At 37.1% G+C, this 24150-nt stretch overlaps 1 protein-coding gene across 1 annotated transcript; it reads right to left on the bottom strand.

The window, feature by feature from the left end:
- Positions 1-12572: 12572 nt before the first annotated feature.
- On the bottom strand, positions 12573-12947 carry LOC145140497 (uncharacterized). Its single transcript, XM_079073969.1, has one exon. It carries the CDS (start codon positions 12945-12947, stop codon positions 12573-12575), a length of 375 nt encoding a protein of 124 aa, XP_078930095.1.
- Between the last annotated feature and the right edge of the window lie 11203 nt (positions 12948-24150).

Here is a 24150-nt window from a genome sequence, read left to right as displayed (position 1 = left end):
CAATTAAAGAGTCCAAAACTTGGACAGGTGATGCTCACATCGTGAGCACCTTATGCTCACGTCGTGAGGTCGTGACTTTGGCCCAGAAACTTCCTTGAACACGCTCTCACGTCGTGAGGCTTCATTCCTCACGTCGTGAGTCCAGATCTGACCAAAAATGAGCATTAAGCTCCTAATCCATTAAGCTTTAACATGGGACAGTCTAGAGGATCTTCCTTGACCCCAAGGGCCATAAAAATTGAAGCTTTTCAGTCACATATGTCAAATACATGACTTAAACACCTACTTAGGTCAAAATGAAGGAAAAAGGGTCAAGACTCAAGCTTGGAGTCCAAAACATCCAAAAAAATTCAGATCAGAGGGTTCTAATATATCAAATGACTCAGTGGTCCATAAAGTTGCCAACTTTATGGACTTCATGCATGGTAACCCAAGATCCCATGCAAAGAAGGCAACCATAACCTAGATCTAGCAAGCTTAACTCAAAAAGATAGAATCTTTATGACTTACAGAAGCTCACAAGCTCAGAAAATCCACAAGCAAGGGTTTATCTCGCTAAAAGGTACCACCACAAGCGCTTCTTCTTCTTCTTAAAGGAAATCAAAACACCAATACCACCAACAATGGCTCAAGGGCTCAAGAGGATCGATTCTAGGGATTTTCAGAGGTCTTGGAGGTGAAGGAAGCTGAGGAGAAGCAACCCTAATCATCCTTTACCTTTAAATACTCAAAAATAAGGGTTTTGGTGCATCAGGTGCATCTCACGTCGTGAGCACTTCATGCTCATGTCGTGAGTCTTAATGAGCTTGGTCAACAAGTCAATGATCACTCATCCGAACCACTCCAACTTCAAACAGCCATAACTTCTTCGTTTCAACTCCGTTTTCGACATTCTTTATATCTACGGAAAGGTGGAGAGAATCTCTACATATTTATCAACTTATCCTCACCCAAAATATCCCGAACAAAAATCCAAAATTCATAAAGAGCTCGAACTTCCTATTTACCGATATACCCCTTGGCTCCAAGACACAACCCAAACTCCCGGATCACCTCAATTACGTTATTCGTACCTAAATGGGTCTAGACCTCTCTTTTCCAAAGGCCCTAAGCCTTATGATAACCTATCTTTAGGCCACATTCCCAAATTAGGAAAATGATTCGGAACAGGGCATTACATTCACTTGTGTAATTTTTAACCAAAACAATTTGGCGCCCACCGTGGGGCCGTGGTGTTCAAAACCTTTCGGAAAATCATGTCTACGCAATCGACCCTATCTTCTTCCTCAATTCCTCCCATTTCCTCCAAAAACCTTCCACCACCTCCAGATAGAGGTCCGAAAAAGACTCCTGATGTGCCGAAGAAAAACACTCCTCCAGTCACTACTCAAGGATCCCAGGATCCTCCGGTAATAGTCTCCAACAACGAGCTTTTTTCCATGATGAGGAGGCTGGAACAACAGGTGACTCGGCAACAAGAGGATAACAGGACGGTGCTAAAGGAAGTGGAAATAATTAGGGCTGATATTCGCAAACCTTAGGAAGTTGCACCCTCGATCCTGCAACCCAAGATCCTAAACTTCGACAGCGTGGGATCCTCTGAAAATCGTCGGGAGATAGGATCCTCAGTACCAACATCCACTCCTGTCTGGGATGCAACTCCTGACGAGCGATCTCATGTGACCCAGGATCCCAATGAAACCTTCCTTACGCCAAATACTAAGGATCCTGGTAACTTTGTAAATAATAATGTTTTTAACACTGGCTCTAAGGAACTTCAACAATTAAGGAGAATGATCTCAAGCATGCCCGGAGTGGTCCAACCTATACCGAAAGTATCCACCACAAGCCACAGGATGTCAAGATTTGTTCCGGTAATAGCTGATACCGAAGTCCCAAAGCGCTTCCAAACCCCCAACACGAAGCCTTATGATGGGACTACAGATCTTGAGGAGCACGTGGCACAGTACAGAGAAAGGATGGAGATCATTCCCATCCCTACACACTTGAAGGAAGCTTGCTTATGCAAGGGCTTTGGTTCAACCCTCACAGGATCAGCTCTTAAATGGCTGTTGAATGTTCCTCCTTATTCTATTACATCCTTTGCACATTTAGTTAACATCTTTAATAATCAATTTTCTTGTAGCAAAACATTTGAGAAGATCACCAATGATCTCTATCAGGTGGTTCAGGATCCTAAAGAACGACTTAGAGTCTTTGTTAACAGGTTTGGCAGGGAAGCTCTGATAATCCCCAACATTGACATGGGAACTACAGTTGAAGCTTTTAAAATGGGCTTAAAGAAGGACTCTCCTTTCAACGAATACCTCATAATGACTCCATGCAAAATTATGGATGAAGCTAGGAGCAGAGCACTAAGGTTCATAAGGCTCGAAGAAGACAAGGAGATCCAAAAGAGGAGCAACCCACCAAGCTCATATGATCACCCTAATAGGAAGGTCGACTCCTCGGCCCAAAGATCCTATAATTCAAAACCATATTCCAAACCTGATCATCATAGGGTTAATGCCCTTGAAGATGAATGAGAGGAAGAAGACTTTCCTAAGATTCCTGACTATTGCTTTTCTGTAGATATTTCAGGTATAATATTTGCGATGCAAGATCTTGGAGACAAAGCAAGATGGCCAAGAAAGGGAGAAAATCCACCACTTGGAAAGACAGATCCAAATTGTGTGTGTACCATGAAGACTTTGGTCCTATCACAGAGGATTGCATTGCTCGTAGGAAGGAGATCAATTACCTCTTAGGCAAAGGATACCTCAAAGAAATCCTTGGAAGAAGAAAGGAGAGATCCAAAGAGAAAGATCAGGATCCTCATAAGATCCTCGACAAACTACGATCCCCTCTTGCTGACGCCAATGTAATCAATGTGATCTCCGAAGGATCTGAAATTTGTGGTACCTCTTATTCTGCAGCAAAGAGGAACGCCAAGGTGTCAAAAACAGAAAAACAAGAAGGTCCACGGAAGAATACGTCAATCACAAACGAGAAAGAGATCACCTTCGACGAAGCAGATAGACAAGACATCCAAGATCCTCACCATGACGGATTAGTGATCACTCTTTGCATCGCCAAATATTTTGTTTGGAGGATCCTTGTTGATGGAGGATCCTCAGTCAACATTATACTCCTAGACACATTAAAAAGAATGAACATCCCGGAGTACGAAATAGTTAGAAGATCCTCAGTGCTGATCGGATTCTGCAGTGAAACCAAACACACAGTCGGCGAGATAAAGCTACCTATCTACATAGAAGGGGTAAACTCTATGCAATATTTTTGTGTAATTGATATGTTATCCTCTTATAATGTTATACTAGGTAGACCATGGATCCACGAAATGAAGGCTGTCCCATCGACATATCATCAGTGTGTTAAGATGCCCACCCCATGGGGGACAGTGAAGATCACAGGAGATCAAAAAGAATCCAAAGAATGCTACAAGACTTTAATGAAATCTTTAACAATACCAAGACAACATAGCAATTAAAGCAAGTGGCACGAGACGTATTGGAAACAAGAGAGCAAGATGTAAAGGAAGTGCCCCTGAACCTTGAGGATCCTGAAGCCAAAATTCTCATAGGATCCTCAATGTCTGAACAAATCGAACAAGATCTAATAAAGTTCCTCAAAGCTAGAAGCAAGACATTTGCATGGAAGCACGAGGACACGATAGGTATAGACAAAAATATAATAACCCATAAACTTAACATTGATCCATCTTTCAGACCAATACACCAAAAGAGAAGGAAGTTCGCACCGAAGAGAAACCAAATTATAAAAGAAAAAGTAGAAAAACTTCTTAAAACAGGTTTGATCAAGGAGGTGAAATTCCCAAGGTGGCTAGCTAATGTGGTCGTGGTACAAAAGAAGAATGGTAAGTGAAGAATATGTGTAGATTACACAAATCTTAACAAGGCTTGTCCCAAGGATCCTTTCCCTCTACCACACATAGACTCCATGATAGAAACGACAGCGGGTCATGAATTATAAACATTCATGGATGCATCAGCGGGATTCCAACAGATCTAGATGGAACCATCCAGCCAAGAGGATACGACATTCATAACTCCAACATGTATCTATTGTTATACTAACATGCCATTTGGTCTTAAAACTGCAGGTGAAACATACCAAAGGCTAGTAAACAAGATGTTCAAAGAGAACCTGGGGGAAAGCATGGAAGTCTACATCGATGACATGGTATTCAAGTTTAAGAAAGCTGAAGATCATCTCAAGGATCTTGAAGAAGCCTTCGACATACTGGACGAATATAACATGAAGCTGAATCCCTCCAAGTGTCACTTTGGAATGAAATTAGGCAAGTTCCTTGGATACATTGTGACCAAAAGAGGAATTGAAGCAAGGTCGGAGCAAATCACAACCATCCTCGATCTAAGATCACCATCCTCGACAAAAGATATTCAAAGACTAACAGGAAGAGTGGCAACCCTAAACAGGTTCATCTCAAGATCTTCAGAAAGATGCAAGCCTTTCTACGACATCTTGAAGAAGAACAAAAGGTTCGAACGGACCAAGGAACACGAAGATGCTTTCCAAGAACTTAAAAAATATTTAAGTTCAGCACCCCTATTGGTAAAACCATTAGATGGGGAACCACTTCTTCTCTACCTTTCAGTATCCTCAAACACGGTGAGTGCAATCTTAGCTAAGGATCTTAACGGGGACCAACATCCCATCTACTATGTAAGTAAAAGTCTCTTGGATCCTGAGACCAGGTACTCCCACCTTGAAAAACTTATACTAGCATTAGTAATTGCTTCTACTAAATTAAGACACTATTTTGAAACACATCCTATAAATCTAAGAGCTAATAATCCCATTAAGAATGTTATGAGAAAACTAGAAATGTCAGGAAAGATGGCAAAGTGGTCCGTGAAACTAAGCACATATGAAGATGGACACTAGTCATAGATGGAGCATCAAACCAAAGAGGAAATGGCCTAGGGATCATACTAAAATGGCCACAGGGGGACATCCTACCCCAAACAATCAGTTCCGAGTTCAATGCAACCAACAATGAGGCAGAATATGAGGCACTGATCATGGGATTGCAGTTAGCCAAGGATATTCAAATCAAGGATCTTCAGGTATTCGTCGATTCTTTATTATTGACTAACCATTTTAATGGATCCTATGCAGTAAAAGGAGAAAGACTAGCACTATATTTCCAGATCCTCAAAAAATTAGCCTCCGAATTCGAAGCATTCAGCCTAAACCACGTTCCTAGAGAAGACAATGTTGAAGCAGATGCTTTAGCCAATCTAGTATTTTTCTCTTAGGATCACGCCAGAAACCAGGATCCCAATAATCCACTTGTTGATCCCAACGATCGAGGATCCTACCAAAATACTAAATGATCCCAACGATCACGAGGAAACTAACAACGTCGCTACAATCGAAGACCCCGATCCTCAACTTCCTTATCAGGATCCTAACATCAAGGATCCTTCCCCAACCTCAAGATCCTGGATCCAACCTATTATGGAATACCTCCAGAATGGCACGATCTCAAAAGAGGAAAAAAGCGACAGAGCATTCAGAACAAGGGTCTCAAGGTTTGTAATAATCCAAGGTAAATTATATAAAAAATCTATGGCATGTCCATACCTTAGATGCTTAGAAGCTCATGAAGTTGCAGAAGTTCTAAAGGATATAAATGAAGGAGACTGCGGCAATCACACTGGGGGCAGATCTTTATGCTCCAAAGTGTTGAGAACAGGATACTACTGGCCAACCATGAAGAAAGATTCCTTCCTACATGCTCAAAAATGTGATGCTTATCAAAGACATAGCAACATCCTACATCAACCAGCGGAATCTCTACATCCTATCATATCCCCTTGGTCATTCATGAAGTTGGGGATGGATATAGTGGGCAAATTGTCGGTAGCTCCTGGAGGAAAAGTCTTCATGATAGTGATGACCGACTACTTCTCAAAGTGGATAGAAGCCGAAGCTTTTGTTCAGGTAAGAGACAAAGAGGTAGTCTTATTTATTAAATGCAATATCTTGACCATGTTCGGGATCCCTGCCGAAATCCTATGCGTCAATGGATCCCAGTTAATAAGCAAAAGGATAAGAGACTTTTGCATGAGTTGGGGAATCAAAATGATAATGTCCACTCCTGTTCATCCTCAATCCAACGGTCAAGCATAATCTAGCAACAAAATCATAGTCAATAACTTGAAGAAAATGTTAGATAAAAAGAAAAGGAAAATGGACAGAAGAACTTCCTTTCGTCCTATGGGCAGATAGGACCACTTCCAAGATCTGCATCGCTGATCATCAACAGAGAATCACCAAGACATACAACAAGAATATAAAAGTCAGAAGATTCCAGATAGGAGACTTGGTATCAAGGAAAACATTCCAAAACACCAAGGATCCTAGTACATGTAAACTAGCACCTAAATAGGAAGGACCATATCTGATAGATGTTGAAGTAGGAAAGGGGGCATATTAGCTAGCTACCCTCGATAGAGATGTCTTACCAAGATCCTGGAATGCTATACATCTTAAAGCTTATTTTATGTAAGTAAGATTAGTCATTTTCCAACACACTCAATGTACACATACTCTTTACCTTTTATCCTTTATTTTTGTTACTATTTGCCCTCTTCAAATACCATTACTGACTTAAGCATCAAAGGGGCGTTAGCTAGACTAACGTCCACCCCTAGCTAATGTTTTTTGTACGCAGGGACTCAAGGATCCTAACACACAAGGATCCTGGCACACAAAGATCCTGACACACAAGGATCTTGACACATGAAGATCCAAGGATCCTGACATACAAGGATCTTGACATTTGAGGACCCTGGCAGTTAAAAGTCCCATAGCTACAACGTTTTATGATACGCAAGTATCCTAGTAACTAAGAATAGAGACTGGTCATCTCTCCTACGAATAAGGGTACTTAATCCCCTCTAAAGTTTAAATTGTTAATTACCTCTTTCATACAAGTTAAGGTTTCTACGCCTCGCTTGGACGCACATTATCTAACTATGGGATGTGAATAAGGGGATCATTTAATGCTTCAGTGACTTGGGAACCCTCTTATTTCTGAACATAAGTTAAGATCCTAAAGTTTAAATCTGAGGTTCATAACATTTTCATGTTATCTCAAGTTGGGGTCTTCCCCACAAAATACAAAAGGTTCATAACATTTTCATGTTATCTCAAGTTGGGATCTTCCTCATAAAATAACTACGGTTTATAACATTTTCATGTTATCACGCAATTGGGATTTTCCCCAGTAATTTACTAAGGTTCGTAACACTTATGTGTTACCTCAATTGGGATTTTCCCCAGTAATTTACTAAAGTTTATATCACTAACGTGTAATCTCAGATTGGGATTTTCCCCTGAGACTTTTCAAGAACTATGATACTAACGTATTGCTTGAAGATGGGATACTCCCCAGAAAACATGCAAGACTTGTAGCACTATCATGTTGCAAAACAGAAGTTCCCTCAGTTATTTTCCAAGTTGGAGTCATTTCCAATTGATTTCTAAGGTGGGATCCTCCTTAAAGTTTGCTAAGTTGAAGACAATCAAGGATCCTCCTTGATAAACTCTTAAAGCAAGGATCCTTCCATATACGAACTTCAGGATCAAATGGAACTAAGAGAAACGTATCTTTACACTTCTCCTAAGTGAAAGGAAAGTGAATCCTAAAGGTCACGAAGCCTAAGGATAATCAAGTTCTATCTATCCTTATTTCTCAAAAGTTGTCTTTCTTACGTGATGATTGAAGATTTATCATCCTAAATGGTTCTCAACTATTTGAGTTCCTAAATGGCTTACTACCTACTTTCAGGTTATTCAGATCCTAAGAATTCTTGTAAATCGTGAACTCTTTGGGATCCTAGTTATAAGGATCCTCAGAAATCCTACTACTACAACCACACAATTCAATCAAGCATGCAAAGAAGTATAAAAGAACCATAACATTAAAAGGGTTGCCTACCAACCCCACAAAAGAAGGAAATAATAATATTGTCTTACAAACCCAAATTCATTCAAATTGTTTTAAAACAACAAATCAATCTTAAACTACAGATTGATCGCCGCCACCCGGAACCACATCCTTCTTGTCCTTCTCTTCTCCCTCCTTCAGCTACAATGCAGGATCCTGACTAGCTTTCACAGGCTTTCCAGTCAACTTGGCCAGGACCTCATGCCATCCGGCCACGTTCCAGGATCCCGCATTATCCACATCCTGCGCAAGCTTGATCTTCGTCTCCCAAACAGCCACCGCAACACTAGCTTTCACCTCAGCTATGACCTCATGCATCTCAGCCGCATGTTCCTCCTCCTTATCAGCTTTTTCTTTGAACAACATTTCCACCCTCTGCAAAAGCTCCTTTTTGATCTCCTCTACTCCCTCAAGTCACGCTTTGTTTGAGCAAGCTTTGCCTTAGAATCCTCATTAGAACGAGAGACATGATCAACCACCTGTAAAAAGCAACAATAAGTAGAAAATCAAATTTGAACAAGGGGAACATGAAAACACTTACAGATTGGGAGAAAGAAATCAACTTCCTTCGTTCTAGATTCTCAAGATCCCAAATATCGGAAGATTTTCTCATATGAGATGAGGAAGGCTTCACAAGAAGGTCAAGCTGGATCTTCTTGGTGGGAGCAGAAGGTGGGATCGTTTCCTTCTTCACAGCGAGCAAACCACTAGACATGTCATCCTAAAGATCAGCCAAAGTGAAGCGAGCACTTGAACGAGTAGTTTTAGATCCTGCAAACCACAAAGGATCCTCATAAATTTAGGATCCTAATATTGAAGTAAACAAATAGAAAAGTATCCTAACCGGTAGCTTTGGAAGCAGTCGTAGATGAACCTTCCTAAAGATTTGCACAATCAAACTTGAACGTCCTAACACCAGCTGGTAGTGCGAGAAAGCCTACAACCTTTTCGTCGATATCTTCAGCTTCAGAAAAAGCTTCCCCAAACTTCAAACCTACATTCAAACAAACAAAATAATAAGGGTAAATTTTAGGATCCTCAAAACCAACAAACGAATCCTACCCTTTTTTAGCCCAAACTTTAGGCAAAAACTTTTCGCCGGCGATAGAATCACGCCTCACGAAGAAATAATTTTCCTTCCAGACTCCATTGTGTTTCAATTTCAGAATCAAAGGGGACTGATTGGGCTTGATCTTGAGTAAGAAAGAATAATTTCCAAAGGTAGAAAGTTCATAAACGAAAACCAACTCAGGAAGATCTATCTCTTGATCATGGGAAACATTTACTCGGCCAATACAAGACAAAATCCTCCAGATTACAGGCATGGTTTGAACAAATGAAAGTTTAGTAGCTTGAAAGAAATTGGAGACAATGCCAGAAAACGTATACTTTAAACCAAGGGAAAAAAGGTATTCCGGAAAACATACCCATGAGGAAGACGCAAAATCGAGTTGAATAGAGGCATCGAAAGGTTTAAAAACGACGTTGGAAGGGAAAGCTCCTATAGACTTAAGGTATTGCATGTCTTCGCCATCAAAAGAACAGACCTCATTGTAGGCCAGGATCCCTGATCGATGAAATCACTCTCCGACGGAGCAATAATGCTGGCACGTGAACGAGTCATCTTTTTTCCCATGGACGACTACAGAAAACACAAAGGAGAACACGGAAGAAAGGAATTACCTCTGAAGGCGATTATGGATGATCGGAGAGAATGGTAAAAGGTGAAAAAAAATGACAGTTCCTCAGCCTACTTAACCTAGCCACAGAAGAAAAAATATATGATTTGACTGAGCAATAATTACTCTTGATCGGATAAATCCTATCTAATTAAGATTTGAAATTTAAATTTCCTATCTCTTTCTCTTAATTATTTTTAATTTACCTAAATTATCCCTTTAAATATTGGATAAAATAACCTCAAATATTTCGCATGAATAATTTGGGGGCAATTTTTAGGGCCAGAATCCCAGAATTACATTCAAGATCCTCAATATTTCCAAAGCCTCAGGATCCTTAAACATACTTCAGGATCCTGATTATTATCATTTATTTTCCTAACTTCTATAATGGTTATATTCTTCTTTATTTTTCTCACATGTGCAGAAATAGGCAACTAAAGACTTATTCTCAACGAAGAATTATCTTGACCAGGAAAAAGACTCGGAATACCAAGTCAAATAACATCTATAGGCTGATCTCGGAGGATTCCAGAAATATCGGACTTCTAGTTATTAACATTAGACTATAAATAACACATGTATTCATCACACTATAGACACGATTAGATCATCCACGATACTTGTACTTACATTTACACATTCATCTCTGTAATCAACATTTTTAATCAATAAAATCATCAAGGCAGGTGATCATTATCACCTCCCAAGGTTTTATGCCTGAGATCCTAGCAAGGATCAAGGGCTTTCCTTGTAAACCCTCGTGTTGATTACAATTTTCTTATTACATCAATTTAAACACCACAGCCTCTCATTCAATTTGGTTGAGTTTCACTTGTGTAATTTTGGACCAAAACAGCTGCCTTGACTATTTGGGAGGCCAAGATCAAACTAGCCGAAGATGTGGCCAACGCAGAATCCTAGAATTTGGCTGGGTGGCGAGCAGCCTTACCCAAATTAAAGGGTGATCCTGCCAACACCAATGAGGATCCTGAAGGGCCATAGCCGAAAGCGAATGAGGAGGAGAACACCCCAGACAATGATGACCAAGCCACGGTCTAGGCCTGTTAGATAAGAATATTTTGCATGATTTTGTACAAAACAATGTTTGTTTCTTATGGAATTGATGTACCACTTCTTTGTTTATGTATGGTTGTTTCATACTTCTATGCTTGCATGGTTAATTTGCTTGATATGATTGTATGATTTCTGAGGATTCTTACATGGTAAGGATCCTGAAAAGTTCAAATCTTACAAGAACCTTTTAAGATCTGATTAGCCTGAAACGATTAGTCATCCAACTGGGATCTTAAAATAATCAAGATATTTTAGGATAGAAAATCTTTTTTATGTAGGAAAAAATAATTTTAAAGGATAGATAAGACCTGGTCATCCTTAGGATTTTCGACCATTTGACTTATGAGAAATCTTGATGCTTCCGTATGGAAAAGATCTTTGCTTTAGGAATTCATCAAGGAGGATCCTTAACTTAGTGAACTTGGAAGGATCCGACCTTAAGAATCAATTGTAAATAACGCCATCTATGAGAAAAATCCAGGAAAACTCTTGTTTTGTATGATAATGTCACAAGCCTTTGCATATTTTCAAGGGAGTATCCCAAATTCAATCAAGATATTAATGTTATAGTTCTTAGCAGACCACTGAGGAAAATCCCAATTTTAAGGCAACACGTTAGTGTTACAAGATTTAGTAAATAATTAGGGAAAATCCTAAATCGGATGATAACATGAAAATATTATAGATCTTAAGTTTGTTCTGGGGAAGATCCCAATTTGGATAACACGTAAGTGTTATTAACCTTAAGAAATCATTGGGGAAGATCCCAACTTTGGATAACACGTAAGTGTTATAGACCTTATGTTTAAACGTTAGGATCTTGACATATGTTCAAAAATAAGAGGGTTGTCAAGTCACTAAAGCATGAAATGATCCCCTTATTCATGTCCCATAGTAAGATTTTGTACGTCCAAGCGAGGTGTAGAAACCTTAACTCGTATGAAAGAGGTAACTAACTATTTAAACCTTAGAGTGGATTAAGTACCCTTAGTCGTAGGAGAGATGATCAGTCTCTATTCGCGGTTATCTGGATAAGTACCTATTGCAATCGTCAAGACTACAAAACCATGTATCTATTGCGATCCCTAAATCCAAGGATCCTCGAATGTCAGGACCCCTACCTGTTAGGATCCTTGAATGATAGGATCTTTGATTTCCTACGCAAAGGAAACATTAGCTTGGGGTGTGTGTTAGCCTGGAAAATGCCCCTCTGATGCTTAAGTCAGTATTGGCTTTCATAATAATAAAAAGAATCAGATAAGAGTAGAGGGTAGAGAGAGTGTACCTCGATTTCGTTCAAAAATGACCGATACTACTTACATGAAGTATGCTTTTAGATGGTTTACATTCCAGGATCTTGGCAGGACGTTACCCTCAATGGTAGCTAGCCAATATTCCTCCTTTCCTGCTTTTGAATCGATGAGATATGGTCATTCCCATTTAGGTGTCAGTTTCCCTGCATTGGGATCCTTGGTATTTTTAAATGTTTTCCTAAGTACCAAGTCACCTACCTGGAACCTTCTGACTTTGATGTTCTTGTTATATGCTTTAGTGATCCTCTGTTGATGAGCATCAATGTGGATCTTGTCAAGATCCCAAAGCTCATCAATGGTGTCAAGATCGTGGGCTACGATCCTATCGTTGTTCTCCTGATTTTGCAATTGATATCTTGTTGTTGGAATCACCACCTTACTACAAATCATAGCTTTCATTGCAAACACCAAGGAGTATGGAGATTGGCCAGTGGCTGCCTTTGAAGTGGTCCTATCTGCCCATATGACGAGAGGAAGTTCCTATTCCCATCTTCCTTTCTTCTCATCTAACCTTTTCTTTAGATTGTTGACTATGCTCTTATTGTTGGATTCAACTTGACCATTAGCATGAGGGTGAACAGGAGTGGACATTATCATTTTAATCCCCCAACTAGTGCAAAAGTATCTAGTGCTTTTGCTTATAAACTGGTATCCATTATCGCATATTATCTCTACAGGGATCTCGAACATAGTCAGGATATTACACTTGCTAAACGAGACCACTTCCTTGTCTCGTACTTGAACAAAGGCTTCAGCCTCTATCCTTTTCGAGAGGTAGTACGTGATTACTAGCATGAACACCTTTCCACCAGGAGCTTTTGGTCGCTTGCCAACTATATCCATTCCCCATTTCATGAATGGCCAAGGGGATATGATGGGATGTAATGGTTCTGCATGTTGATGTAGGATGTTGTTGTGTCTCTAGAAAGCATCACATTTTTAGGCATGCAAGAGAGCATCCTTTTTCATTGTTGGCCAATAGTATCCGGTCCTTAATGCTTTAGAGCATAAGGATCTGTCCCCAGTGTGGTTGTCATAATCTCCTTTGTGTATATCTTTTAGGACTTTTGTAACTACATGATCTTCTAAGCATCTAAGGTATGGACCTGCCACAAATTTCTTGTACCTTCTTCCTTGGATCAACAAAAATCGTGATACCCTCATCTTGAATGCTTTCTCGCTTTTTTCCTCTTTGGGGATGGTGCCATTTTGGAGGTATTCCACTATGGGATGGATCCAAGATTTGGAGTGTTGCGGAGGATCCTGAATGTTGAGATTTTGATGAATAGGATCCTGAGGAAATGATTGAGGGTTAGGATCCTCGATAATTGCCACGTCGATTGTTTAGCTATGGTGATTGAGATCATATGGTTTATTGGAGGTATCTTCTATCGTTGGGATTAATATATGGGTTATAGGGATCCTAACTTCTGGCAGGATCTTAAGGGAAGATCCTAGGTTGGCTAGTGCGCCTGCCTCAACATTTTCTTCTCTGGGAACTTGGCTTAGGCTGAAAGTTTCTAATTCGGAGGCCAGCTTTTTAAGGATTTGTAGGTATAGTGCTAGTCTTTAGCCTTTCACTGCATAGGATCTATTAAAATGATTAGTTAATAATAAGGAGTCAACAAATACCTGAAGATCGTTTATTTGAAGATCCTTGGCCAACTATAATCCCACGATCAATGCTTCGTATTCAGCTTCGTTGTTGGTTGTATCAAATTCGCAGTTAACTGCCCGAGCTATGATGTCCCCCTATGACGATTTTAATATGATCCCTAGGCCTGCTCCTCTAAAGTTTGAGGATCCGTCAGTGAAGAGTGTCCACGTTCCCATATATTTTACGTAAGAATAAGATATTTAGTTTTTTATTAATAGAACTCATGATATGTTTATATACTTAATTTGAAATAGATGTAATGATTCTTTGATTATAGAAATATGGTAGATATTAACTGTACTAGGTTATAACCCGTGAACACCATGGGTGAGAAATTTAAAAATAATTTCAATTAAATTATAACTTAATTATTGACCAATGTTCTGTCAGTAATTTCATAATGATATAATGATTGGTTAAAATTAGAAAGCATAATAGTTTGAATATCCAATCGGCAATTTGTATTTGTTGATATGTTTATAAATTATCATTTTGTAGAATGCAATATAAATTTAAATAAAACGGAAACATAAATTGATATAAATAATAAAATTGTACAAAGTTTTATAAATTTTTAAAAACTTTTTTATACGCAACATTGGATATTTTATTTGTTAGTTTACCATCATTATCTAAAATTAACAATTTTGAATCATTCTCTATTTTGAACTCTAGATAAAACAACATACAACTAATAATTTGAACGTAAGGATTACAGACGATCGGTAACTCTTGTAATTCGAATAGACTTCAATCGACAAATTAAATAATAATCAAATAGTAAATAAATAATAATTCTAAATCATGTTGAATAATCAATCACTTTTCAAACAATTATTAATTTGCATATTCATATTATTTGTATTTAATTTTATAAGTTGTGATTTTAATTAATATTTAAAATGTTTTGTCGATATTTAAGTAGTTGTTTAGGTATAAATTAATAAAAAATGTTAATATTAGATACTTATATATAAATTAAATTGACTTATCAAATTGTTGACTGACATTTTAAAAATTTTATGTCATTTTAAAAGTTTAATAAATATGACATATAAATTTTCTTTATTATTTATTTATATTTCTTTTCATATATATATATATATATATATATATATATATATATATATATATTCATTGCAGAATAATAACATAAAAAAGTGTTTTTACGTTCTCACACTATTTACTATTTTTATTTGAACTGTCCATAGTGTAAGAACGTAAAAACACTTTTTTATGTTATTATTCTGCAATGAATTTTGTATCGACAAATTTATGTCATTATTCAGCAAAGAATAAATGAATAGTCAAAGGTTAAAATTAAAATTAGAAATTACTACAAAAATGCACATATATAAGTTTATAATAGAATAATAACATTGTAATGAATATATGACTAATCGAAAGTTAATATTTATATTAGAATTACTTCAATAATACACATATACAAAATTCATCACAGAATAATAACATAAACATAATGTTTTTACGTTCTCACACTATTTACTGTTTTTATTTGAACTTACTTCCTCACACTATTTACTGTTTTTATTTGAACTGTCCCCTCTATATATATATATATATATATATATATATATATATATATATATATATATATATATATATAACAATCGAAATTATGTCAATTCTTTTAGTAGAAAAATGAAAAAAAAAGATAAAAAAATTTATTTGAAGGGTTATTTAGTTGTTATTTTGTACAAAAATTAATATTAAAATACTGATTTAATATATAGATTGTTTTTTTTAAGATTATTAAAAAAAAATTTACCGAAATACCCACCAAACACTTATCAGGCATCCCCCTCCACTTTGGCTGTAATACAAACACCAACCTAAAACTATCCCTCCATAGATATTTCCGCCACCACCAGGAACATCTCCCTCGTATCCATTTCTAAAAGGGTATACAACTTTCTCCATTTGTATCGATGAAGGAAGAGACGAATATACAACAATCGAAGAAATTTCAGTTGAAGAAAAACTTACATTGATTCATAGCCTATGTTGAACTGGGAGATTGGAGAAACGAAACATTGGGGGTTGAAGATAGCAATAGTGAAGGTAAGAAGAGATCATCAATTGTTTTTTAATCTTATTTTTTTTAACAAAACATACATTGTTTGGAAGACAATTTTACCTGATTTTTTTTTTGTTCTTCAGAAATGTTGTATTTGAAGATGTTAGACAGAAGATGTGCAAAATAATACCTTCAATTATTTAAGACTGGAAACATAAGCAGGTAGCTTTCAATTTGCTTAAAACTTTGAAGGTTAAATTCAAATTTTGTTAGTATTTGTTTAAAATTTTAGAATTAGAATTTGCTAAATATTAGGCTTAATTTTGTACAAAATATTTATTGATCGGTATGAGTAAATAAGAGATTTATTTTGTTTGATATACCTTCCAAATTAAAATTTATCTTTGTACATTATTTAACAGTTTGGATATATATACATATATGATTTTAAAAAAGCAAAGGGTTCTTGAACTCCAGATCGCGAAAAGGGGCTCCCAGATAGATAGATGAGTAAAGTAAAGAATGGAAAGCATAGTACTTACAAATTCAATCCTTAAACACTCAACTTAACATTCAAAATTAATAGAAAAAGAGAAAAAAAAATCATGTCCAGTAAAAAATCTCTACATCTTGGTGTGATTATATAAAGCCTTTCTATCCAAATAAGACTCCGTTTTGGTACACAAATGTTAAAGTATGATTAGGTAAAATATTAATCTTTTAGACAATACAATATAAATTATCATGATTATAACATGTTACAACAAAGGTAAAATTATGAAATTACAAAGATGGAAAAATTACAAAAATGGAAAGAATGACATAAAAAAGTTTACATACCAGGTCGTGTTTACTTTTGTATAAAATGCTATTAGGGAATTTTTATTAAAGAAAAAGTCTATTAACTAATTTTCCAGTTTTGTAAATTTGAATTTAAAAATAATAAAAATGCAAACAATATAAATAAACTATCACAAATATGTACAGATGCACTAAAGGGTAAAATTGCCAAATTACAAAACTGGAAACGATTGCATTAGGTCAATGTGGTAAGACTCTTTTGAAAGTAACCATAAAAAATAGCAATGTACTTTCAAAACAGTATAAGCAAAACCATGAAATCCCAAAAAAACATTCATCCAATGCCAAGATGTTATAATTGAAATAAAGCTGCATATTTATTAAAAAAACAATTTATACATAATAAATATTGTTTTAAAAAAGATAAGTAAGATGTTAGAATTAACATAAATCCGAAAAAAAAAACTACAATAAAAGGTCATTACCATACAAAACAGTTACTTTTGGTTACATTAACGTCTAACGCTCGATCCAGGTATTATTCATTTTTGGTCCCTCATATATTAAGTTATTGCTTTTTGGCCTTGTTTTGCATGTTTGTGAGAGAGGAGGGACCATTCTTGCGAAGATTGGATTTTTAGAGGCGGAGCTTGAACGCGGGGCGTTCCCTTAGGGAACGCATGGGGTTTACGCGTGGAGCTGAAACCCTAATTTTTAGGGTTTAAGACCTATTTAAACACCTTAAGTCCCAGGTGTTGGCCTCATTTCCAACCTCCATAGCCCCTAATTCTAATCTCGAAACCCTATAGCCTCTTTGAGTGTTATGAGCTCATTGTGTGTGTTTTGGTGTGTGTTTGAAGCTCATTCAAGGAAGAGAAGCTTGGTGTAAGGTGGTGGGTCAAGTATGGACTTTTAGATTATGGTTCTCTACTCCATTTCCAGCACATTTAAGGTATAAAGCTCTAACCTTGCTCATTAGAAGCTTAGATCTAAGTTCTTATGGATTTTAGTCCCTTTTTGGTCCCATGGGTCAGATCTTGTAGTTATGATCACTCCAGAAGCTTTGAGTTGCTTCTCTTGACGTTTATGATGCTTTAGATTCATAAAGTTTGCATCTTTAGAGTTGTATAAGCCCCATGCATGAGATTAAGCCCTTTTTATGGAAGTTGAAAGCTATATCTTGAAGTTGGGACCTTTTGGGGCATGCAAATCCGCCAAGTCGGTAACTTTATGGTTCTAGATGTTCTTTAGGACTTGGATCTATGTTTTGGTCGTATGGCTTTAAGCATTAAGTGCTTAATAGTCACTTTTGGGAATCAGTGTGCGAACGCCCAACGTTGGGTTGAGGAACGCCCAACGTTCTGGCTGAGGCTCGCGATCTGTTGACTGGGGACGAACGCCCAACGTTCGATCCATCAGTGGGCTTTCTTTGGGCCATTTTCTTGGACCTTGTTGCTTTGGGCTTTAGTAGACCATCAGAAATCAGGTTTTTGGATTATGTATATGTTTGGGCTTTAGGGTAATGCCCATTAGAGGAGTTTGGGCCCAATTTGGAAAATTGAGCCATAAGTGGGCCACTGGTGGTCTTTGGAAGACTATCTAGTGATGAACCTTTTATGTTATGGTTTTGGACCTTAGTCATGAACCAAGTTAGGCCATGGGTAAAATGGTCATTTTACCCTAAGATGGATTATTGGATTTTGATTGAATGTTATTTTGCACTAATAGCTCGGGAGTCGTCAGGGCAACAACTAGGGATTTCCTTCTGTGAGATTCAGCTTTTCGAGGTGAGTTTCCTCACTGGGTTTAATGGGTCTAAGGCACCAAGGCCGACCCTCGTTTAGTTATGTTATTATACTTGTTGTCTGTGTGATACTTGTATGTACTTGTATATGTATGTCTCTTGGGCGGGACCCGTTATATGAGTGTGGGCGGGGCCCGTATCTCATTATTATGTGAGTGTGGGCGGGGCCCGTATCTCATTCAGTGGGGTCCGTTATTCGAGTGTGGGTGGGGCCCATATATCACCGTTATCTGAGTGTGGGCAGGGCCCGTATCTCATTATTGCATGATATGTATAGTATGTGGTATTTTGGGGAGCCCACTAAGCTTTGTGCTTACTGTTTTTAGTTTATGTTTCAGGTACTTCCGGTTGCAAAAGGAAGAGCTCGGGTTGACTACATCGCACACACCATTAGGATTCCGCATATGATGTTTTACTTTGATTTTATGGCAATTGTTACATTGGTTTTTATTTGAAATGTTTGGATGATGTTGGAAAATACTATTTTATCTATTATTAAAAATGAAATTTTTGGGACCATATTTTGGGATGTTACATAATGGATACATAATATCATAATAATAAGACAATAACAAAAGTACAATTTGATTATCATCCTTTCAAAAAATAATAAAAAAAACTTAATTTATAAATCAAAATGATATAAGTTTTGGTATAAAAATGTTACAACAGAAAAACATATATATAATTGAAAAAATAAATGATAAATTAAAACTTGTTAGGCTTTGATTAAAATAAATGAAAAAACACCACTTTGTTTAAAGTAAAGTATCTTTGTTATAAAACTGCTCCAAAACTAAAGTTATATATATATATATATATATATATATATATATATATATATATATATATATATATATATATATATATATATATATATATAAACTCTTATATTGCTCTTTGAGTACAAAATTAAAATAATACAAATTTGTGTTATAAAACTGTTGCATCAGAAAGTATGATGCTATAAATGAAAAAATCAAACTCCGTTATAAATTAAAAGTTAACTGCCCTTTTTGGTCTTTGATTAGAAAAATGTAAAATATGAAAAAATAAAGAAAGAATTTCAATTTTTTTTTGAAAAAACAAATTCTTAAACATTCTTTTATTAAGGAGAAAATAATTTTGTTTGACTGTCACACAAACACATACAGTAACAATAACAGAAACACGGTCAAGAAAGCATCCAAATCATCCATAATAAGACAATAACTTCAATATATTACCCTTTGCCCTTTGAGTAAAGAAATGGAATAATAAAAAATTTTGTTGCAGAAAACTATGATGAAATAATAATGTAATATGTTATGTAATGGAGTTTTCTTAAAGTATGATTTTCGACTGTAACACACACTCACACATAGTTACTATTTGTCGTATACATGAATGTAAGATGCTATAAAATGGAGTTTTCATTGTATTTTCAGAAAATAAAAAGCAACATACCTGATGGATTGAACAGGTGTTGACTAAAAAAAAAGACAAAGACGCCAAAAGAAGATGAAATTTCAAGGTGTTGGGTCAAAAATATGGTTTGTACTTTGCTTTTCCCGGAAAATGTATTTTTGTGTCTTGGACCGTAAACAGCTTGGTGTTTACGGTCGTATACGTGTTTACGGTTGTGTTTACGGCCGTAAATAGGTTTACGGCCGTAAACCCATTTACGGCCCATGTTCACCAAGCCCATGTTTCTTATGTATAAATATAGGTGTAAGGGGTGAGGAGTAGAGGGATGAACACATAGAATATAGGAGCTTAAGTGTGTGCATTTGAAGGTGTTCTAGAGAGAGAAACTAGAGAGAAGAACAAGTGTGTGTTAGTGTGTGTGAATCTCATGTAAAGGATCATCATTCTATTCATTAATACATTGAGATTCACATTATTCTTCTTCTCATTCTCTTCTATTTGATCTGGCATCATCCGTTTGATTGGGATTCCGCACCATCAAACGGATCTGATTGATACACAAGTAGATTAGGGACTTACAAGTGGTATCAGAGCTTGGATTGTATCAGTCATATTTGTCAGATCTGGAGCATATTTGATCTTATTTTTGAAAGATTCTTGCGTTTTTAAATAGATCTCTGAAAATTAGGGGGGGTTTGTTCTTCGCATTTTTGATAAAAACGAGTTTTTGATCGAGTTTTGGAGCAAAAAGAGGTGAAAAACGCTGTTTTTCACGTAATCTGCGAAGAGTTTACGGTCTTTGAAGGGTTTACGGTCGGCGGCGGCGGCGGCTAGGGTTTCCCGGAGTTTACGGCCGTAAACGTGTTTACGGTCCGAAGTTTACGGTCGGCGGTTTACGGTCGCCAGAGTTTGCGGCCTCGGCTCGGAATTCGGCTCGGTGAACGGCTAGGGAAGCCGGCTCAGCAGCAGCAAGCTTCGCATCAGCATCCTCGCACCAGGTCCTCGCCTTCGCACTTCGGACCAGCGCCCTCGCATCACAGCAGCTTCGCATTAAAAATATTGAAACAGATTGGGGGGTGCCGAGGATCGAACCTGCGACCTCTGGTTGAGGAACCCAACGCTTTACCAACTACTATAGCAACGCCTTTGTTCCTTCCCTCCCAATTTTAATTCAAAAGCACTCCCTTTCGTTCCTAATTTCGCATTTTTTACATTTTTAACCCAAAAATCAATTTTCTTTATTTTAAAATTCCATTTTCAACCCAAAAATTTAGTTTTTAATTTTTGACTTTATTTTTTAACTTTTGACCTTAAAATTTTGACTTTGACTTTCAAGTTTGACCTTTGACTTTAAACTTTGACTTTCTCGTTTAACTTTTAAATTTTCAAATTTAGCTTTTCGGTTTGACTTTTAAGTTTGACTTTTCAAGTTTGACTTTTTAAATTTGACTTTTGAGGTTGACTTTTGAGTTTTTAGTCAAAGGGCATTTTAAAAAAAAAATAATGAGTTCTTCAAACGTTCCAGTCAATAAAGTTTCATGTACTCCATCTTGTGAAACTACGATTAAATTTCTTCGGGAACAAATTGATTTATTAAAAAGAGAAGTTGAGGACCTGAGATATGAAGGATATCAACTCAGGAAAGGACAGAAACCCCTTAAGGCCCAGTTAGAAACAAAAATTAAGGACTTTAAAAGAATTCAGACAGAATACAGTGAAAAATGTGAGCTTTATGATTATGTTAAAAGACAAAATGATGAGCTAATTACCGAGCTTGATACATTAAAAGAACAATTTGAAACTGCAAATTTTGATTTTAGAAAATTTGATGGATCAAGCGAGGTAGTTGCCAACATGATTGATCACTGCATGCAGTTCAAACGAAATCAGTCAAAGGGTTTAGGATATGATAGTGTACCTCCTCCTTATAATCATACATATCAGTATCAACCCCTATCCAAGGATAAGATTGCCAATGAACCGTTTATGGTTTATGGCAAGCCATCTGGTTTCGTTTCAGGCGGACTTATTAATGTTGAAAGTTCTAACATTTCTACTTCCCCTGCAGATCAACCATTAGATCAGGCAAAGCGTGAAGCTGGAGATTCTGTTTCTGTTTTTGATAACAAAACTGAGCCTGAACCTGATGTTTCTGTTTCCAATGAACAACCTTCTGTTTCTGATGTTAAAGTTGATGATACATCTTGTGATGCCTTTGATGCTTTTGCATCGGATCATGTTGAGTTAAATTTTTTTGACATATTTGATTATTTGTTTGAAAATACTAATGTTCATGTTTCTAGCACATCTACTTCATATGCAGGTAAAGTAGCAGAAGATGAGAACAAGGAGAACACCACTGAACAAACCAACATCTCCTTGAGCTCTGAATCTGTTGCTTTGAACTCAACTGCTTCTGATCAACCTGCTGTTGAGAAATACAGACCACCAATTCCAGTGAAACAGAGTGCCTCCTGCAATTGTGCTTGTGGGAAAAACAAGAAACAAGGCAAAGATACGCCACCAGGGGCAGGAAGAAACAACTTCACAGTGAAGAAAAAGACATGTTTTCACTGTGGAACACCTGGTCACATTGCCCGAAATTGTCCTAATCGCGCATATGTTCCGTACTATGCACAAGGCTGGCAGAACGCGCCAAGAGGGAGATACTTCAAAAGAAACCCCTCAAGGTCACGTTCAGACAATGATGACTGGAATGCGCAGAAGAGCAAGAATCAAACTCCAAAGGACAAGAATCAAAATCCCAAAGTCAAGAAGGAAATGCCGGCCAAGAAGCCAAATCCAAGAGATGCTCCCATGAAGCCAAAATCAAAGTCATCTCAACGGCCGACATCAAGTTCAAAATCAAGTACCGAGCCACCCATCAGATCGAAAAAGAAATGGGTTAAACCCAACTACAAATGGGTTCCAAAGGCTCACTCTCCCAAATCTTCTAACGATTCTAATATTTCTACATCTTCTGTTTGTGATAAGCAGGACATGTCATGGGAGAGAGTACTATGCAAGGATGACAAAGGTCGACCCAGTTTCAAAATGGACTGGGTTCCAAAGACCAACTAATCCCGCTCTGTGTCGGAGCAGCTATGGAGGCATATCATCAGACTTCGGTTTGTTGGTAGTGGCTGTTCCAGGCACATGATAGGAGGCATCTCTCAACTGTACAACACTCAGAACATTGTTTGAGAGTATGTGTCCTTTGCGGGAAGGGAAGAAAGGAAGGGATCACTCATGGGGTTAGTGCTTAACGATGTGAAGAATTTTTGGATCTGTTCTGAGATTACACGTGCTGTTCTCAGACCTTCTGGATGCAAATTCAATCGGTGACTTACGGAATTTATAGACTTAACAAATTTTGACCTAGTTAAATCCGTTTAGCCTGACAATACGACGCTCGGATAGGTTGAGCAGGGAGATAAACACGGGAATCTACTGGTTACATTAAAGAACCTGTACTTGGAACCGTGGATTAACTTTTCCTCGATGTGCGGATTCTGTCCTTAATTCCGGTATTGATGGGGTGACTGGTGAATTCCGATGAATTAGGTCTGTAGAAAATTGTTTTCTTTCTCTATCTGTCTGTTAGTCATATGTTACCTCCTCTGTGTGACTCAAAATCCGACCTGGAATGTAGCATATGCAACTCTATCTCTCTGCATCCTCCATCTATGCAATTCTTTCTGTCTGTTAGCCATATACTGTCTCCTTTGCGTGACTCACAATCCGACCTGGTACACAGTATATGCATCATTCTTTTTCTCAATCCCTCTAAAACTTCAGTTAGTCATATGTTTCACCCTCTGCGAGATTGGAAGAGATCCGACCTGGGTGTATAGCATATGCATTCTAAATCTATCTTCTCTCTTAATAATTGTCTGCTCACCCAATGTAAGGAGTATTCTGGAAGTCCTTGATTACTGGAGCATATCAGGAAGCGGGAAACATGTTCTGATACAACTAAAACTGAACACTTACAGGTTGTCTGTAGATCTCGCTGCTCAATTTAGGTGGACAACAATATCCCTGGTCGTTGTCAGCTGAATGGTCCTTAAGAAATATTATCTAGGAACTTAGGATCACTTTGTCTTATAATTAATAGTATGTCCTAATTTTGTCACAATTTTTCGTGTTTAAGTGGACCACAATACTGGCGATCGACCAGACAAAGACGTGCAGATAAAAGGTACCGACAAGCAGATAAAGGCTGTCTAAAAACTTTGATCCCAAATCATTCTTAAAGTTAGATATCATTTTATTTTTGTTAAATTTGTTCATAGTTTCTTCTAATTTAAATATTAAGGGAGAATTAAAAATTTTAAAAACCAAACAAAAA

Source organism: Lactuca virosa, chromosome 9 (genome assembly GCF_052849685.1).
Source record: "Lactuca virosa cultivar CGN04683 chromosome 9, Lactuca_virosa_CGN04683_v6, whole genome shotgun sequence".
Lineage (NCBI taxonomy): Eukaryota > Viridiplantae > Streptophyta > Magnoliopsida > Asterales > Asteraceae > Lactuca > Lactuca virosa.
Note: the sequence above shows the minus strand (reverse complement) of the source record. Positions and strands in the feature narration are given on the sequence as shown.